Source organism: Heterodontus francisci, chromosome 18 (assembly GCF_036365525.1).
Source record: "Heterodontus francisci isolate sHetFra1 chromosome 18, sHetFra1.hap1, whole genome shotgun sequence".
NCBI lineage: Eukaryota > Metazoa > Chordata > Chondrichthyes > Heterodontiformes > Heterodontidae > Heterodontus > Heterodontus francisci.
This window is the reverse complement of record NC_090388.1, coordinates 36163257-36183200: the sequence shown is the minus strand read 5'-3', so window position 1 is coordinate 36183200 and position 19944 is coordinate 36163257. Positions and strand designations below refer to the sequence as shown.

Here is a 19944-nt window from a genome sequence, read left to right as displayed (position 1 = left end):
ATTCAATGCTTTGCCTGTGCTGGGATGAGGGAGCAGTACCACAGGACATGCACGGTCAATATCATCACCCTCCATAAGAACAAGGGTGACCACGGTGACTGCAACAACTACCGTGGAATCTCCCTGCTCAGCATAGTGGGGAAAGTCTTTGCTTGAGTCGTTTTAAACAGATTCCAGAAGCTGGCTGAGCGTGTCTACCCTGAGGCACAGTGTGACTTTCAAGCAGAGAGATCCACCATTGACATGCTGTTCTCCCTTCGCCAGCTACAAGAAAAATGCTGCGAACAACAGATGCCCCTCTACGCTGCTTTCATAGATCTCACCAAAGCCTTTGACCTCATTAGCAGACGTGGTCTCTTCAGACTACTAGAAAAGATTGGATGTCCACCAAAGCTACTAAGTATCATCACCTCATTCCATGACAATATGAAAGGCACAATTCAGCATAGCGGTGCCTCATCAGACCCCTTTCCTATCCTGAGTGGCGTGAAACAGGGCTGTGTTCTTGCACCTACACTGTTTGGGATCTTCTTCTCCCTGCTGCTCTCACATGCGTTCAGGTCTTCAGAAGAAGGAATTTTCCTCCACACAAGATCAGATGGCAGGTTGTTCAACCTTGCCCGTCTTAGAGCGAAGGCCAAAGTATGGAAAGTCCTCATCAGGGAACTCCTCTTTGCTGACAATGCTGCATTAACATCCCACACAGAAGTGTGGCTGCAGAGACTCATCGACAGGATTGCGACTAACTGCAATGAATTTGGCCTAACCATCAGCCTCAAGAAAACGAACATCATGGGACAGGACGTCAGAAATGCTCCATCCATCAATATCGGCGACCACACTCTGGAAGTGTTTCAAGAGTTCACCTACCTAGGCTCAACTATCACCAGTAACCTGTCTCTCGATGCAGAAATCAACAGGCGCATGGGAAAGGCGTCTGCTGCTATGTCCAGACTGGCCAAGAGAGTGTGAGAAAATGGCGCACTGACACGGAACACAAAAGTCCGAGTGTATCAAGCCTGTGTCCTCAGTACCTTGCTCTACAGCAGCAAGGCCTGGACAACGTATGTCAGCCAAGAGTAACGTCTCAATGCATTCCACCTTCACTGGCTCCGGAGAATCCTTGGCGTCAGGTGGCAGGACCGTATCTCCAACGCAGAAGTCCTCAAGGCAGCCAACATCCCCAGCATATACAACTTCCTGAGCCAATGGCGCTTGAGATGGCTTGGCCATGTGAGCCGCATGGAAGATGGCAGGATCCCCAAGGATGCATTGTACAGCGAGCTCGTCACTGGCATCAGACCCACAGCCGTCCATGTCTCTGCTTTAAAGACGTCTGCAAACGCGACATGAAGTCCTGCGACATTGACCACAAGTCGTGGGAGTCAGTTGCCAGTGATAGCCAGAGCTGGCGGACAGCCATAAAGCAGGGCTAAAGAGTGACAAGTCAAAGAGCCTTACCAGTTGGCAGGAAAAAAGACAGAAGTGCAAGGAGAAAGCCAACTGTGTAATAGCTCCAACTACCAATTTTATCTGCAGCACCTGTGGAAGAGTCTGTCACTCAAGAATTGGCCTTTATAACCACTCCAGGTGCTGCTCCACAAACCACCTCTAGACGCTTACCCATTGTCTCTCGAGACAAGGGGGCCAAAGAAAATACATTTTTAAATTGAATTCAAATTCTCAACTTACCATTCTGGAGTTTGAACTCATGTACATTGACCTATTAGTCCAGACATCTGGATTACTACTCCAGTAGCACCATCACTACACTAGCATACAGGAATTAAGTGCGACAAACAGGAAATGAATACAAGATACAAGGCTATTAGAGATAATTTTTTGCATCGAGAGAGTTTGGTTCAGCACCTTTCAAACATTACATCTGCATATATACACTTTTTGTGCAGCTGACTAGACCAAGTTCCATGTTTATGAAATAAAAACAAACCACAACTGAAGAAATAAGAAATGTACAGATCAGACACCAGATAAATAGACAGAAAAGCAAAATAAACTAAGGATATATAAAAGCAAATTAAACATGAGTAATCAATAAAATCTACCAACAAAAAAAGGAGACAAGCCAAGGTAATCATTCTAAATATTTGATTTCTCATCAAATGGGAGGATTAACTACTGGAAAAGTGTTTTGTAACATAATAAAGGCATAACAAATGTCTTTAAACAGAAGCATTTTAAGAAAATGAATGAATTTACCATTGCAATAACATCTTCTATGTCTGAAGGTCTACTGTTTTTTTTAATAAGACTGATGCTATTCAGAAACTCATGGGACTTCCCAGAGCTAACACTAAAATAAAAGCAAAATACTGCGGATGCTGGAAATCTGAAATAAAAACAAGAAATGCTGGAAATACGCAGCAGGTCTCCACAGATGCTGCCAGACCTGCTGACTATTTCCAGCATTTCTTGTTTTTGTTCCAGAGCTAACACTGATAGCTGAAGGGACCCAACAAGATAACAAGGTATAACTACCAACATGCAGCTGTGCTTGGGATTCCAACAATATTTTAGGCTTCAGTGACGTTCAGGCAGCTGCCAGGACTAAAGATGGCACTGCTCAAATATTCACACAAAGGCAACATAAACACATGGCAGCACACAATGGCCGGAGAGATCGGCTGGCTGGGGAATGGCCGGACAGAGCAGGTGGGGAATTGCCATAGAGAGCGGGCAGGCGGAGGGGGGAATGGCTGGAGCGCGCGGGCGGGGAGGTAGGAGGAGAGCGCACCCGCTGCCACCAAGGTCTTCGGCCGCTCTCCCCTCACCCCCGTCTCCCACACCTCTTCTCCCCCACACCCCGCTTCTCCCCCCCACCCCCCCCGCTCTCTCCCTGACACCCCGCTCTCTCCTCGCTTCCCCACACCCCGCTCTCTCCCCTACACCCCACTCTCTGCCCCACACCCCGCTCTCTCCCGCGTTATGCGATGACGTCATCTGGGCATGCGTGTACCAATACTGGCAATTTAGGTGATGACATCATCTGCGCATGCACCAACCGATCCTGGCAATGAGGAACGCAGCGCATGCGCAGAGAGCAGGAGCCCGTTTGTGCATGTGCGCAGGTTGGCACAGTCGGATGGCGTCCCCGCCGGCTGCGTTGTCAAGAATCACTTTGTTTTTTTATGACCGACAGTAAGACTGAACAATCAGAGCAGAGCAGAATATGCTATTTGTCAGCCCCATTCACAGTCCAATGGAGAAAGAGCAACCACCTCCAACAGAAGCCATTATTCAAAGACAGATAAAGTCATTTCAATTTATTTTTGTATAAGACCACCAAAATAATGTTATGCATCAACTTCAAAATTTTTCCTGAGGTACCTTTCACAGACACCTATGTTAAAGGTTATATTCAAAGAGTTTTTTTTAACAAATACATATTACACTTGAAATTTTGGCACTAATTTATAATTTTGTATTTTAAGCGATTAGAAGAGGTGCATTTTACGCATTTGTTTTGGAGAAAGACCTTAACCGGCAATCGCAATGCCATTGAATGTCAAGGGGAGATGGTCAGATTCTCTCTTGTTTGAGATAGTCATTGCCTGGCACTTGTGTGGCACGAATGTTACTTGTCACTTAGCAGCCAAAGCCTGGATATTGCCCAGGTCTTGCTGCATTTCTACACGGACTGCTTCAGTGTCTGAGGAATTGCGAATGGTGTTGAACATTGTGCAATCATCAGCGAACATCCCCACTTCTGACCTTATTGTTGGATCCCATCAGTTACAAAGAGAGACGAAGTCCGACCGTAAGTTTTAGAAACTTTATTGCAGTATGTGGTTGTTACATTGCAAGGTTACAAAAAAACCAAAAAGCAAAACAAAAGAACAAAACAAAAGAACATGTGCTCATTACAGCAAGCCTTTCTTATAGTTATTCAAACAAAACTAGTAACGCCACCCCCCCCTTGTTTGAGTGGTTTGCAGACTTCTGTTATCAGTGCATGATTGGTTCATTTGTCCCAGCATTTTATTTTTGCATTTTATTTCAGTAGTTTCACATCCCCCCTCCTTGAACAGTTAGGCTGATTATTAAACAATAGGCTACTATTAAGCTATCTGCAGCTGTCCTGTTAGCTTCTGCTTGTTATTTTTTATAAATTGGCTCCACAGCTCCTCAGTTAGTTTGTTAGCTGATTAGCTTACTTTTGATCTGTCCCGACACTTATGATTGAAGAAAGGTAATTGATGAAGCAGCTGAAGATGGTTGGGCTTAGGACACTACCCTGAGGAACTCCTGCAGTGATGTCCTGGAGATGAGATGATTGACCACCAACAACCACAACCATCTGCCTTTGCGCTAGCTATGGCACCAACCAGCAGAGAGTTTTCCCCGATTCCCATTGACTCCAGTTTTGCTAGGGCTCCTTGATGCCATACTCAGTCAAATGCTGCCGTGAATGTCAAGGGCAGTCACTCTCACCTCACCTCTGGAGTTCAGCTCTTTTATCCATGTTTGAACCAAGGCTGTAATGAGGTCAGGAGCTGAGTGGCCCTGACGGAACCCAAACTGAGTGTCATTGAGCAGGTTATTGCTCAGCAAGTATCACTTGATAGCACTGTCAATGACACCTTCCATCACTTTACTGATGATTGAGAGTAGACTGATGGGGTGGTAATTGTCAGGGTTGGATTTGTCCTGCTTTTTGTGTACAGGACATACCTGGACAATTTTCCACATTGCCAGGTAGCTGCCAGTGTTGTAGCCGTACTGGAGCAGCTTGGCTAGGAGCACAGCAAGTTCTGGAGCACAGGTCTTCAGTGCTATTGCCGGAATGTTGTGAGGGCCCATAGCCTTTGCAGTATCCAATGCCTTCAGTCGTTTCTTGATATCACGTGGAGTGAATCAAATTGGCTGAAGACTGGTATCTGTGATGCTGGGGACTTCAGGAGGAGGCAGAGATGGATCATCCACTCGGCACTTCTGACTGAAGATTGTTGCAAATGCCTCAGCCTTATCGTTTTCACTGATGGGCTGGGTTCAACATCCTGGGGCTTACCATTGACCAGAAACTGAACTGGAGTAGCCATATAACTACCTGGCTACAAGAGCAGGTCAGAAGCTAGGAATCCTGCAGCGAGTAACTCACCTCCTAATTCCCCAAAGCCTGTCCACCATCTACAAGGCACAAGTCAGCAGTGTGATGGAATACTCTCCACTTGCCTGGATGGGTGCAGCTCCAGCAACACTCAAGAAGCTCGACACCATCCAGGTCAAAGTAGCCCGCTCGATTGGCACCCCATCCACTACCTTCAACATTGACTCCCTCCACCACTGACGCACAGTGGCAGCAGTACCATCTACAAGATGCATTGCAGCAACTTACCAAGGCACCTTCCAAATCGTGACCTCTACCATCTAGAAGGGCAAGGACAGCAGATGCATGGGAACACCACCACCTGCAAGTTCCCCTCCAAGCCACACACCATCCTGACTGGGAACTATATCGCCGCTCCTTCGCTGTCGCTGGGTCAAAACCCTGCAACTTCCTTCCTAACAGCACCGTGGGTGTACCTACCGTACACGGACTGCAGCGGTTCACTTAGCTTCTCGCTTTCACTCAGATTCTGGCCTAAAAGTGCAGCCTTTGTTTTACAGGTGTACAACAGGTGGCACGCACTCTCTCATTTCACACTGGAAGCACACTGTGCTGGATGTGTTCAAAAGCCCCATAATATTAAATAAATAAGGGTCCTATGCATGTTGCAGGATCCTTTTGAGAAATTGGTACACCCCAGTGCTTGATTCGTCACATGATAAACTCACTCAACAACTCACTGCACTAACAGCCAGGAAGGACTTTTAGCAGTGCTATTTAAAGGGCTCATGCAATTTATACAATTTAGTGGCTAATTTTTTTTTAGGCTAATATAAAAGCAAAATACTGCAGATGCTGGAAATCTGAAATAAAAACAAGAAATGCTGGAAATAGTCAGCAGGTCTGGCAGCATCTGTGGAGAGAGAAACAGAGTTAACGTTTCAGGTCAGTGACCCTTCTTCAGAACTAGCAGATATTAGAAATGTGAAAGGTTTTAAGCAAGTAAAGCGGGGGTGGGGCAAGAGATAACAAAGGAGAAGGTATAGATAGGACAAGGTCACAGAGAATAACAGACCAGGTGATCATGGAGCAAAGGCAAACAATATGTTAATGCTGTGTTGAAAGACAAAGATAGGGTGTTAATGGACTGAAAACTGAACAGCCACAAGTACAAACGTGAGAAAAGTGGGTAGGCAAACAGAACAAACTAAGATAAAATAAAATAAACACACAAAAAAAGAAAAAAGAATAACTAAAAATGTAAGTAAAATGGGAGGTCCTTCATGCTCTGAAATTATTGAACTATCATAGTATCATAGTTATTGAATCATAGTTCAATAATGTTGTTTTCAGTCCATTACACCCGATCTAGTTCTGAAGAAGGGTCACTGACCTGAAACGTTAACTCTGCTTCTCTCTCCACAGATGCTGCCAGACCTGCTGAGTATTTCCAGCATTTCTTGTTTTTATGTTTTTTTTAGGCTGCTGGTTAACTGCTGGACTTTCCTTTTCCCATTTTTTTCCTTCAACTGATTTATGACTTCTGCAACTTTTTGCTGGTGCTAGACTGCTTTTGTCTGCCTTCAAAATTTGATTGTAGTCATGAGTGGTCTGGTAAGTCTGCCTTAGAGTCATAGAGTTACACAGCACAGAAACTGACCCTTCAGCCCACCTTGTCCGCGCCAGCCATCAATCACCTATCTATTCTAATCCCATTTTCCAGCACTTGGCCCGCAGCCTTGTATGCTATGGCATTTCAAGTGCTGATCTAAATACTTCTGAAATGTTGTGAGGGTTCCTGCCTCTACCACCCCTTCAGGCAGTGTGTTCCAGATTCCAACCACCCTCTGGGTGAAATATTTTTTCCTCAAATCCCTCTTGCCCCTTACCTTAAATCTATGCCCCCGGTTATTGACACCTCCTCTAAGGGAAAAAGTTTCTTCCTATCTACCCTATCTATGCCCCTCATAATTTCCCCTTGTTTTTTTGGGAGCTGGAAATTGAGGGAGACCAGCCAAGAAGACAAGGGAGAGCTGAAGGATCTGCAAAAAGAGAGAGCAGGGCATTCTGTAGGAGACCATAGCCACAGCGGGTCTTCGGGATGCACTTATTCAACCTTAACTTCACTAAGGTAATCTTTCAGACACCTTCGCTTCACCGAGGCTATTGTCAAGCTACATCAGTGACTACAGACTCAAACCAGGGCATGAACGACACTGCCTGTCAAGGTCACTTTTACGTCAAAAAAGTAGTTCCAGGCTTCAACAGGTGGCGTCAGCAACATCTCCCAGTTTGCTGTTCACTGTTGTATCAGGAAGCACTACGTTTCGTCCTCAGTGCAGGCTTCCCCTGGGGTCCAGGGCGCCATAGATTACATCCAAATTGTCTCGCATGCTCCCATCACTAATGGCATCTTTTTAAATAGAAATTGATTCCACTCCCTCAATACCCAGCTTGATTGTAACCACAGACAGTACATCAGGCATGTCTGTGCCTGGTTTCCAAGCAGCAGTTATGATTCATTCATCCTGCAACAGTCCTCTGTGCCGTCTTTATTCCAGCCAGGCCATCAGATCACAGGCTGGTTACTCAGTGAAAAAGGGTATCCCCTTCAGACATAGCTTATTATTCTTGCCAGGAACCCAGGCACAAATACAAGGAGGCATGAGAGCCATGCCATGAGTAGGCAGTTGACGTCCTCAAGCATTACGTCCACTGTATGGACTGTTTGGGAGGAGCTTTGCAGTACAACCTCGACTGTATTCCCAGATTTGTAGTCATAGGCTGCATGCTTCATAACTTTGTGATCATGAAGGATCAACACTTACCACCACCTGGGCAGCAAAGAGAACATAGTTTTTACAACTTTATAGGTGCTACATAAATCCAAGTTGTTGGTGTTGAAGAATATGGACAACATGGACCATCAATGCCCCTAGAGACCAACTTGTGCAAGAACTTAAATTGCACCACTGCTGCCATCCCTAAAACACCAACAATCCTGCAATCCTTACCACCATCCTTATTACCCATCATCTAATTTCCTTCCTTCATACTAACCTTATGGGGCTAGCCCTCAGTTCACTACACTTAAGACCATTGGCGATTGAGGAAACTGGGCCTTTATTCTCTCGAGTTTTGAAAAATGAGAGATGATCTCATTGAAACCTACAAAATACTTAAAGGGATAGACAGGGTAGATGCAGGTAAGATCTTTCCCGTGGTTGGGGAGTCTCAAACCAGGCGACACAATTTCAAAATAAGGGGGAAGCCACGTAGGTCCGAGATGAGGAGAAATTTCTTTACTCAGAGGGTTGTGAATCTTTGGAATTCTCTACCCCAGAGAGCCGTGGAAGTGCAGTCATTGAGTATGTTTAAGGCAGAGATTTACAGATTTCTAAACATAAAGGGATATGGGGATAGTGTGGGAAAAAGGCATTGAAGGAGATGATCAGCCATGGTCATACTGAATGGCAGAGCAGGCTCAATGGGCTGAATGGCCTACTCCTGCTCCTATGTTCCAACATTAAATCTAGAAAATATATTAATCCAACAACTCAATTCCAACTGTGCATAGTATTTAACAGGAATAATTAAGATCCACCTTTGTGCAAATCCTTAGTGCTTATCTTGTGCGCTCATTTACCTATCCTAGTGCTCCGACAAGGTGTTTCCCCAGTGGCTACAGCTTGGAGGTGGAAAACTGGTGAGCTTTTGTTGAGGACACTTCAGATAGCTGTGATTGGCAACATTGAGCAGCTGTGGAACTTTTGGACTTATCTGCACACTGCAGCATCTCTGTGTGAGCTGGGGCAGTCTGTCCTATTAGCTGTGTGGCACTAACAAAGGCAATGATACCGGGGGAGCAGGCATACTCTCATGTTGCCAGAAGACAGCAAGTGCCTTTTCCATTGAGTCCAAGGCCACTCCTGTGGGGCTGTGTCTCATTGTTATTACGGCACTGCACAAAAACAATATTAGGATGTATAAATTGGAACCCCATGTCAACACTGTTACCCAAAGCCAAGTTGACACCCATCTGAACTTCCATGACAGCAGTGTGAGCTGCCATGGAAGCTCTCATCAGAGGCTCCATCATGGCTTCTTTTAAGATTCTCCTCAAAACCCACCTCTTTGAAAATCTCACCTAATATGTTCTCCTTTGCTACCTTAGGATTTTTTCTATGTTAGAGTACATATGCACGTCGCTATTGCACTGGGCAGGGAAAACACCATTTATTGTCCAGGAACTCGTCAAAAATTGCTTCTTTCACTACCTTGAGGCTAGCATGCACAGCAGGATAACAGCACACAAAAAACAAATCAGTAGAAAAAGAAATGTAGAACTGTTTCTTTACCAGAATTTAGAATTTGATCAACCAAATGTGCCTTTTGTGATGCTAAAGCTTCTTTCAAAGTTCCTGTCTCTTTGTCGTTTTTTGATCGTTCAAGTACTGAAGAATCATCTCTTGAATCAGTTTTTACTTGATATGTCTTCACAGGCTGGATAAAAAAACAATGACAACTACTAAGCATATAGAAAACTAGTATTGGATTGAACAAGTAAACGCTGTTCATTAATATGATTAAAGAAAAAAAGTTAGCATATGTCCCAGATTTTACAGTCAGATAAGGAACTGCCTCGAAGAAAGCTCTCCACAAAGATTTAACTGGCTCTACAGCATAGATTTCCTCTTTTTCAATGTCATTTTGAATTTGGTCCCTTCTACAGGGGGCCTGTGGTGTCCAGCAAATAGGCAGGTAGCAGGCAGGCTGATCAGCCAATCAAATTGAATTCTCACAGACAGCAAGGCAGGAAGTAAAAAGCAGGGAATGTAAATCACATTTATATCATTGTACAGAAAGCAAGATAAAGACTGGGATACTCAAATGGGTTAAAGAACAAAAGAACAGTACAGCACAGGAACAGGCCATTCGGCCCTCCAAGCCTGTGTCGATCTTGATGCCTTCCTAAACTAAAACCTTCTGCACTTCCGGGGTCCGTATCCCTCTATTCCCATCCTATTCATGTATTTGTCAAGATACCTCTTAAACATCTCTATGGTACCTACTTCCAAAACCTCCCCCGGCAACAAGTTCCAGGCACTCACCACCCTCTGTGTAAAGAATTTGCCTCGCACATCCCCTCTAAACTTTGCCCCTCTCACCTTAAACCTATGTCCCCTAGTAACTGACTCTTCCACCCTGGGAAAAAGCTTCTGACTATCCACTCTGTCCATGCCGCTCATAACTTTGTAAATCTCTATCATGTCGCCCCTCCACCTCCGTCATTCCAGTGAAAACAATCCGGGTTTATCCAACCTCTCCTCGTAGCTAATGCCCTCCAGACCAGGCAACATCCTGGTAAATCTCTTCTGTACCCTCTCCAAAGCCTCCACGTCCTTCTGGTAGTGTGGCGACCAGAATTGCACGCAATATTCTAAGTGTGGCCTAACTAAAGTTCTGTACAGCTGCAGCATGACTTGCCTATTTTTATACTCTATGCCCCAACCGATGAAGGCAAGCATGCCGTATGCCTTCTTGACTACCTTATCCACCGGCATTGCCACTTTCAGTGACCTGTGCGCCCAAATCTCTCTGCCTGTCAATACTCCGAAGAGTTCTGCCATTTACTGTATACTTCCCACCTGTATTAGATCTTCCAAAATGCATTACCTCACACTTGTCTGGATTAAACTCCATCTGCCATTTCTCCGCCCAAGTCTCCAACCGATCTATATCCTGCTGTATCCTCTGACATCCTCATCACTGTCTGCAACTCCACAACCTTTGTGTCGTCTGCAAACTTACTAATCAGACCAGCTACATCTTCCTCCAAATCATTTATATATACTACAAACAGCAAAGGTCCCAGCACTGATCCCTGCGGAACACCACTAGTCACATCCCTCCATTCAGAAAAGCACCCTTCCACTGCTACCCTCTGTCTTCTATGACCGAGCCAGTTCTGTATCCATCTTGCCAGCTCCCCTCTGATCCCATGTGACTTCACCTTTTGTATCAGTCTGCCATGAGGGACTTTGTCAAAGGCTTTACTGAAGTCCATATAGATAACATCCACTGCCCTTCCTTCATCAATCATCTTTGTCACTTCCTGAAAAAACTCAATCAAATTAGTAAGACACGACCTCCCCTTCACAAAACCATGCTGCCTCTCGCTAATAAGTCCATTTGTTTCCAAATGGGAGTAAATCCTGTCCCGAAGAATCCTCTCTAATAATTTCCCTACAACTGATGTAAGGCTCACCGGCCTATAATTTCCTGGATTATCCTTGCTACCCTTCTTAAACAAAGGAACAACATTGGCTATTCTCCAGTCCTCTGGGACCTCACCTGTAGCCAATGAGGATGCAAAGATTTCTGTCAAGGCCCCAGCAATTTCCTCCCTTCCCTCCCTCAGTATTCTGGGGTAGATCCCATCAGGCCCTGGGGACCTATCTATCTTAATGCTTTGCAAGACACCCAACACCTCCTCCTTTTTGATAATGAGATGACTGAGACTATCTACACTCCCTTCCCTAGGCTCATCATCCACCAAGTCCTTCTCTTTGGTGAATACTGATGCAAAGTACTCATTTAGTACCTCGCCCATTTCCTCTGGCTCCACACATAGATTCCCTTCTCTGTTCTTGAGTGGGCCAACCCTTTCCCTGGTTACCCTCTTGCTCTTCATATACGTATAAAAAGCCTTGCGATTTTCCTTACTCCTGTTTGTCAATTACTTCTCATAACCCCTTTTAGCCCTCCTGACTCCTTGCTTAAGTTCCTTCCTACTGTCTTTATATTTCTCAAGGGATTCGTCTGTTCCTAGTTTTCCAGCCCTTACGAATGCTTCCTTTTTCTTTTTGACGAGGCTCACAATATCCCACGTTATCCAAGGTTCCTGAAACTTGCCAAACTTATCCTTCTTCCTCACAGGAACATGCCGGTCCTGGATTCTAATCAACTGACGTTTGAAAGACTCCCACGTGTCAGATGTTGATTTACCCTCAAACAGCCGCCCCCAATCTAAATTCTTCAGTTCCTGCCTAATATTGTTATAATTAGCCTTCCCCCAATTTAGCACCTTCACCCGAGGACTACTCTTATCCTTATCCACAAGTACCTTAAAACTTATGGAATTATGGTCACTGTTCCCGAAATGCTCCCCGACTGAAACTTGGACCACCTGGCCGGGCTCATTCCCCAATACCAGGTCCAGTACGGCCCCATCCCTAGTTGGAGTATCTACGTATTGTTTCAAGAAGCCCTCCTGGATGCTCCTTACAAATTCTGCCCCATCCAAGCCCCTAGCACTAAGTGAGTCCCAGTCAATACAGGGGAAGTTAAAATCACCCACCACTACAACCCTGCTACCTTTACATGTTTCCAAAATCTGTCTACATATCTGCTCCTCTACCTTCCGCTGGCTGTTGGGAGGCCTGTAGTAAACCCCCAACATCGTGACTGCACCCTTCCTATTCCTGATCTCCACCCATATTGCCTCGCTGCATGACTCCTCCGAGGTGTCCTCACGCAGTACAGCTGTGATATTCTCCTTAACCAGTAATGCAACTCCCCCACCCCTTTTACATCCCCCTCTATCCTGCCTGAAGCTTCTAAATCCTGGAACATTTCGCTGCCAATCCTGTCCTTCCCTCAACCAAGTCTCTGTAATAGCAACAACATCATAGTTCCAAGTACTAATCCAAGCTCTAAGTTCAAGGGTTAAGGGTGAAACGTAAATGTCAGAACAAAAATTATTTTAAAAATATTTACTTTATTAAAAATCTGCAATGTTTTAAATGTTCAGGGATAAGACTCCATACTTGGTCAGACACAAAGAGGTTGCTCAGTAGTCATGTCTTAGTATTCTGCTAAACAATCAGTTAATCCTGACTGAACAAAAATGAACACTTCCATTTTTTTTACTGAGAGAATAATGGGTAAATATTTGAAGTTCAACAAATCAGCGATTTTAATTGATTCCATCAACAAGGATTGCAACAGGGCACTCTGCGGAGCAGGATATCACTCATAGCAACTTTTGGATTTCTGCGTTTAACCGCTTGTGGGTGATGGCAAAAGTTGCTCTAATTTTTACAGTAGTATGGCAAGTAGTACAAAATTGGATGACTTTTCCCATCATATACCTAAGCAAGATTTTAGCATTTGGCTTTGTGTTGTACAAAAAAACGCTCCATTGGATGGTTGTGTGTTTGACAGTATGTTGCATAAGCAGCCATTTTGCATAAAGCATTGACTAATTTTACATTGAAACTCTCACTTCTCAGATTCCCTACAGCACTAGCTATTAGTGCAGCGTTAAATGTAACATTGCCAATGTAGTACTAATGGTAAATGCTGACAGCCGCACTGTTTTTAATACCTCAAATTCTGGGCCAATGTTTCTCTGCTGCATTCTGTTGTTTTCCCCCTTTCATGGTGACCAGTAGTATTATCTGGAGCTGGGGTGGAGGGAAAAGAAAAGTACAAAGCACCCACTTTTGCCAACCAAACAAATGTCTTCAAATCTTAATTCATGACCACTGATGCTACTTTTCCAACCTGCAATGTTGTTATTCAGTCCAACAGTAATATTTAATAAAAGTGTAAGCATTATGTCAATAACTGCAAAGTATACCAAGAATAATTGATAAATTTGACACTTTCATTTCTAAATATCCATCTGCTTCATAAACCAAACAGTGCTAATTTATAAATTTTGGTCTCAAATAGTCAAAGTGAGGATAGCGACCAACATAGTTCACCCTTATATGGGATCAGTATCACACATCTACTGTCACTCTGTTGGTTGCTGTGGGAGAAGGTGGAATGCCCTTCCCTAACGCTAAACAATAATACCCACTTTAAATTCTCCCAAAGCCTAATCACTAGCAAAGAATTAACCATGTTATCAATTAGAATTACAATTTAAATCTAACAGATTCAAATTATTCAAAGCCAGGAAATTTAATCTGCAATTATCATGACAGCCTGAGATTGCTTGAAATATCGAGGTACAGATTTTAATCAAGAAAGCTGGAGACACACCAGTCTTCCCAGTATTGCTTCCCCCGCGCCCAGAAATGATTCTCTGCAATGTTTAGCATAAACAAAAATTATTGCTTGCAGCAAAAAAAAAATTGGCAATGTTACATTTAACGCTGCACTAATAGCTAGTGCTGTAGGGAAGCTGAGCAGTGAGAGTTTCAATGTAAAATTAGTCAATGCTTTATGCAAAATGGCTGCTTATGCAACATACTGTCAAACACACAATCATCTAATGGAGCTTTTTTTTTGTACAACACAAAGCCAAATGCCAAAATCTTGCTCGGGTATATGATGGGAAAAGTCATCCAATTTTGTATTACTTGCCATACTATAACAACTATGTTCACAGCTGAAAGATCAAATCGACCATCGTAATATGTCTCTTTTCTTGATTGCACTAATACAAAAGGTAAGCCCTCTAGTAATTTTTTCCATAAAATTTGGCATGAGTACATGTGGAACAAGCAAAACAAAGGCAAATACAAACTTGAATGAGAGTTAAAAAATGCAAATGTCACCAAACCGCCTCAGCTATACTTGGAAGATGTGTAAATACATAGATATTATAATACAATACTTCATAAACCAGCAGATAAAACATAAAATGTACTATTATTCATAAGACTTGCTAGTACCTGGCATGTCAATGTTACTTTAGTATGCTTATGAACACAATGTACAGAAATAAGACAACATCTGGGCGTGCTCTTCATAAAACTACTTATGGAATAGGCCTAAGCCACTCAAGTCTGGCACAGAATGCTTTTAGAAATTGTAAAGACAAAATTATCAAGAGGTTCTAATCTTAACTACTATGCATGGGAACGATGGTTGACTACAAACATTCACCTGCAATAGACCTTTCTTTCAGATGCCAAGAACATCAAGCAAATATAAAACTAGTACTGTTAGTCTAGTTTGCCAGCTCATTGAGTAGCAGTAAGTGAACTGCATGTACCACTGTATATGTAAATAAATCCCTTAGAGCACTAACGGTTGAGATACAAGTATACTTATAAAAACAGAAATGAAAATTTGAAGTATACTTTATAAACTTCACTCTCCCAGATGGAACTTTTCTGCTTCAGTCTTCTCCTGCACTGCTATATCATTCAAACAAAATTTTAAAAAACTGCAGTTTGACAGTTCTAACAAGTAAGAAAACTACATTTTATATGAGATAGAATCTAAAATAAGCTGCCTCTATTTTAAAACATGTTAATTTGGACACCAGGTAGCTGGACACAGACCAGGACACTGCCAGCTCTGGCAGTTATATTCCTAAATCTCGCTCCCTTATCCTGTCAGCAAACTCATAGTCTAGAAGTCTGTTGTCAGGATAAGGAAGCTCAATTTAGCACAGTGAACACTGAAAGCTAGTTTATAGGTGCCAGAGATCCGAATCTGAATCAGGTCGTTATAGGAAGATAAACCACAAGATTGAAAGATGAAGTCAATAAGTGGGCAAGAGTTAAAACGAGCATTGACATTTCAGGTCCTTGAACAACACACGGTAAAAGCTGTAAAATAAACTTTCTCTTTGATTAACAACATGGGCGGCACAGTGGTTAGCACCGCAGCCTCACAGCTCCAGCGACCCGGGTTCAATTCTGGGTGCTCCCTGTGCGGAGTTTGCAAGTTCTCCCTGTGACTGCGTGGGTTTCTGCCGGGTGCTCCGGTTTCCTCCCACAGCCAAAGACTTGCAGGTTGATAGGTAAATTGGCCATTGTAAATTGCCCCTAGTGTAGGTAGGTGGTAGGAGAATGGTGGGGATGTGGTCGGGAATATGGGATTACTGTAGGATTAGTATAAATGGGTGGTTGTTGGTCAGCATAGACTCGGTGGGCCGAAGGGCCTGTTTCAGTGCTGTATCTCTAAATAAATAAAAGCAAGATATGATCTTCACTGATTAGCAATTAATAGTCAGTCATACAGCACTGAAACAGGCCCTTCAGCCCACCGAGTCTGTGCCGACCAACAACCACCCATTTATACTTCTTTTGGGCCTCCTTATCTCGAGAGACAATGGATACGCGCCTGGAGGTGGTCAGTGGTTTGTGAAGCAGCGCCTGGAGTGGCTATAAAGGCCAATTCTGGAGTGACAGGCTCTTCCACAGGTGCTGCAGAGAAATTTGTTTGTTGGGGCTGTTGCACAGTTGGCTCTCCCCTTGCGCCTCTGTCTTTTTTCCTGCCAACTACTAAGTCTCTTCGACTCGCCACAATTTAGCCCTGTCTTACTAATCCTACAGTAATCACATATTCCCTACCACGTCCCCACCATTCTCCTACTGCCTACCTACCTACACTAGGGGCAATTTACAATGGCCAATTTACTTATCAACCTGCAAGTCTTTGGCTGTGGGAGGAAACCAGAGCACCCGGTGGAAACCCATGCAGTCACAGGGAGAACTTGTAAACTCCGCACAGGCAGTACCCAGAATCAAACCCAGGTCGCTGGAGCTGTGAGGCTGCGGTGCGGTGCTAACCACTGCACCACTGTGCAACTTTTCTTCTTTAAACCTAAGAAAACCTGTTTGTTCTGGTTTCTTTGCCTGATAATTGGAAAGCGGTGAACAAGGATTCACCAAGGGGGAGCTAAAACCATGGTGTGTTTAAAATTAAACCCTGTTACAGCAAGACCAGGTGAAGGCTGAAAGGGAACCCTAGACCTCTTTCTCACCTGGTCGTAACACTTACAAATGCAATACCACTCAAAAAGCTCGACACCAATTAGCTTAACATCAGTGGTGGGTAAAATTTTAGAAACAATAATCAGGGGAAAAAAAAGCAACAGGCACTTGGAGAAGTTTGAGTTAATTAAGGAGAGCCAGCACGGATTTGTAAAAGGCAGATCATGCTTGACTAATCTAATTACATTTTTTGATGAAGTAGCAGCGAAGGTTGATGAATTCATTCATCCTAACTGTAAATTTTAACATCCAGCTATTAAAACAGCTTATTTTACACAAGAGCAGTGCACTCTGTAGCAGTGATTCATTCACTAAAGACAAGGATGGTCTCAAATAACTGGTCACCTCCAAAGCCCAAAATGAAACCCTGAAGTTATATAAATCTCTTCAAAAATCTTTCTTCTTTCTCCTTTTTGAAAGCTTGGTTCTTGCCAGTGAAATGTCCCACAGCAGTGGACACCCTCAAGTACCTCAGCAAATGGCCCTTCTTCGTGTATGACAAGACACTGAATATCGACAGGCTGTCAGATGATCAGCCAGTTTGGGCCCACAGCCAAGCTAGATCTAGGTCTCAACTGACCTCCATACATGCGCATTTCCTAGCAAGGGTAGTTGGTTGCAGAAACGCTGACTGATTTTCCTCTCCCTGACCTAGAGGTGATAGATTGCACTGCCCTTACTCAGTACAGACTGGAGATCAAACATTTCTCTGCCTGCTAGTATGTATAGCTCAGTTAATTGTTGGTATAGCCAGCTAAGCCATCAGTGGAATCTACTTGAGAATTTTTAATAACCACGTTTATTATTTTATTTTGCAAATGTGAGGGATTGGAGGCTTCTGGCTTTGGAACCTATGTTCTAATGCAAAGCAATCTTCCATCCATCTAGCCCAGTCTGCTAAATTAACTTCAATTCCACTAAAATTAGTCAATAATGAATGTGAAAGTGTACATATGTTGTAGGGTGGTCATAGAGTCATACAGCATAGAAACAGGCGCTTAGGCCCACCGCGTCCATATCGACCATAATGCCTATCTATACTAATCCCACCTGCCTGCATTACATCCATATCCCTCTATGTCTTGCTCATTCAAGTACCTGTCCAGATGCCTCTTAAATGTTGCTATTGTTCCTGCCTCCACCACCTCCTCTGGCAGCTCATTCCAGATACCCACTATCGTGTGTGTGAAAAATTTACCCCTTTGATCCCCTTTAAACCTCCTCCCTCTCACCTTAAATCTATGCCCTCTAGTTTTAGTCACCCCTACCATGGGAAACAGACTCTGGCTATCTACCCTATCTATGCCTCTCATAATTTTATATACCTCTATCACATCCCCTCTCAGCCTCCCTCGCTCCAAGGAAAACAGACCCAGCCTATCCAATCTGTCTTTATAACTCAAGCCCTCCAAACAAGGCAACATCCTTGTGAATCTTTTCTGCACCCTCTCCAGCTTAATCACATCTTTCCTGTAGTGCGGCGACCAGAACTGTACTCCAAATGCGGCCTAACCAACGTTATGTACAACTGTAACATGACGCCCCAACTCTTGTACTCAGTGCCTCGGCCGATGAAGGCACGCATGACATACACCTTCTTCACCATCCTGTCTACCTGTTTTGCCACTTTCAGGAAACTATGTACTTGCACCCCCAGGTCTTTCTGCTCAACAATACTCCCCAGGGCCCTGCCGTTCACTGTATATGTCCTGCCCTGTTTTAACTTCCCAAAATGCATCACTTCGTAATTGTCTGCGTTAAATTCCATTTGCCAATCCCTTGCCCACTTTCCCAGTTTATCTATATCCTTTTGTCACCTTAGAAAGCCTTCTTCACTGTCCACTATACCACCAATTTTGGTGTCATCTGCAAACTTACTAATCATGCCCCCTACATTCACATCCAAGTCATTAATATATATGACAAACAACAGAGGGCCCAGCACCGATCCCTGCAGCACACCACAGGTCACCAGCCTCCAATCTGACAAACAACCCTCCACTACCATCCTCTGCCTATCATCAAGCCAATTTTGTGTCCAATTGGCTAGCTCACCCTGGATCCCATATGTTCGAACCTTGTGGACCAGCCTACCAGGCGGAATATGGTCAAAGGCCTTGCTAAAGTCCATGTAGACAATGTCCATCGCCCTGCCCTTGTCAATCCTCTTGGTCACCTCCTCGAAAAACTCAATCAAATTCGTGAGACATGATTTTCCACGCACAAAGCCATGCTGACTATCCCTAATCAGACCATGCCTTTCCAGATGCATATAAATCCTGTCTCTCAGAATGCCTTCCAATAACTTTCCCACCACTGATGTAAGGTTCACCGGCCTGTAGTTCCCTGGCTTATCCCTGCTGCTCTTCTTAAATAAAGGCACAACATTAGCTAGCCTCCAGTCTTCCGGTACCTCACCCGTGGTTAATCATGATACAAAACTTTCTGCCAGAGCCCCAGCAATCTCCTCCCTTGCTTCCCATAGCACCTTAGGATACACCTGGTTAGGCCCTGGGGATTTATCCACCTTAATGCTCTTCAAAACCTCCAACACCTGCTCCTTCGTAATGTTGATATGCTCCAGGATATCGCTGTTCCCTCCCTTGAACTCACTAGCTTCCATGGCCTTCTCCACGGTAAATACAGACGAGAAGTATTCATTTAAGACCTCGCCCATTTCCCGTGGCTCCACACATAGATTACCACACTGATCCTTAAGGGGACCTACTCTCTCCCTAGCTACCCTTTTACTCTTAATATACTTATAGAATCTTTTAGGATTTTCCTTTATCTTAGCTGCCAGGGAAATCTCATGGCCCCTTTTCGCCCTCCTAATTTCCTTAAGTGTAGTCCTACATCCCCTATGCTCCTCGAGGGACTCGCTTGATTCCAGCTGCCTATACCTGACATATGCCTCCTTCTTTGTCCTGACCAGACCCTCAATATCCCTCGTCAACCAAGGTTCCTGAAACTTGCCAGCCTTGCCCTTCCATCTAACAGGAACATGCCTGCCCTGAACTCTTCCTATCTCACTTTTAAAAGCCTCCCACTTGCCAGACGTCCCTTTACCTGTAAACAGCCTCTCCCATTCAACTTTTGAGAGTTCCTGTCTGATGCCATCGGAATTAGCCT

General features: G+C 44.1%; 1 protein-coding gene across 3 annotated transcripts in view; it reads right to left on the bottom strand.

The window, feature by feature from the left end:
- asz1 (ankyrin repeat, SAM and basic leucine zipper domain containing 1) overlaps nucleotides 1-19944 on the bottom strand; it is a 185301-nt gene that overhangs the window by 82722 nt on the left and 82635 nt on the right. For all 3 annotated transcript variants that reach the window (XM_068051229.1, XM_068051230.1, XM_068051231.1), the window contains exon 2: nucleotides 9427-9571. In XM_068051229.1, coding sequence (XP_067907330.1) covers nucleotides 9427-9571 — 145 coding nt within the window. The remainder of the gene's footprint in view (nucleotides 1-9426; nucleotides 9572-19944) is intronic.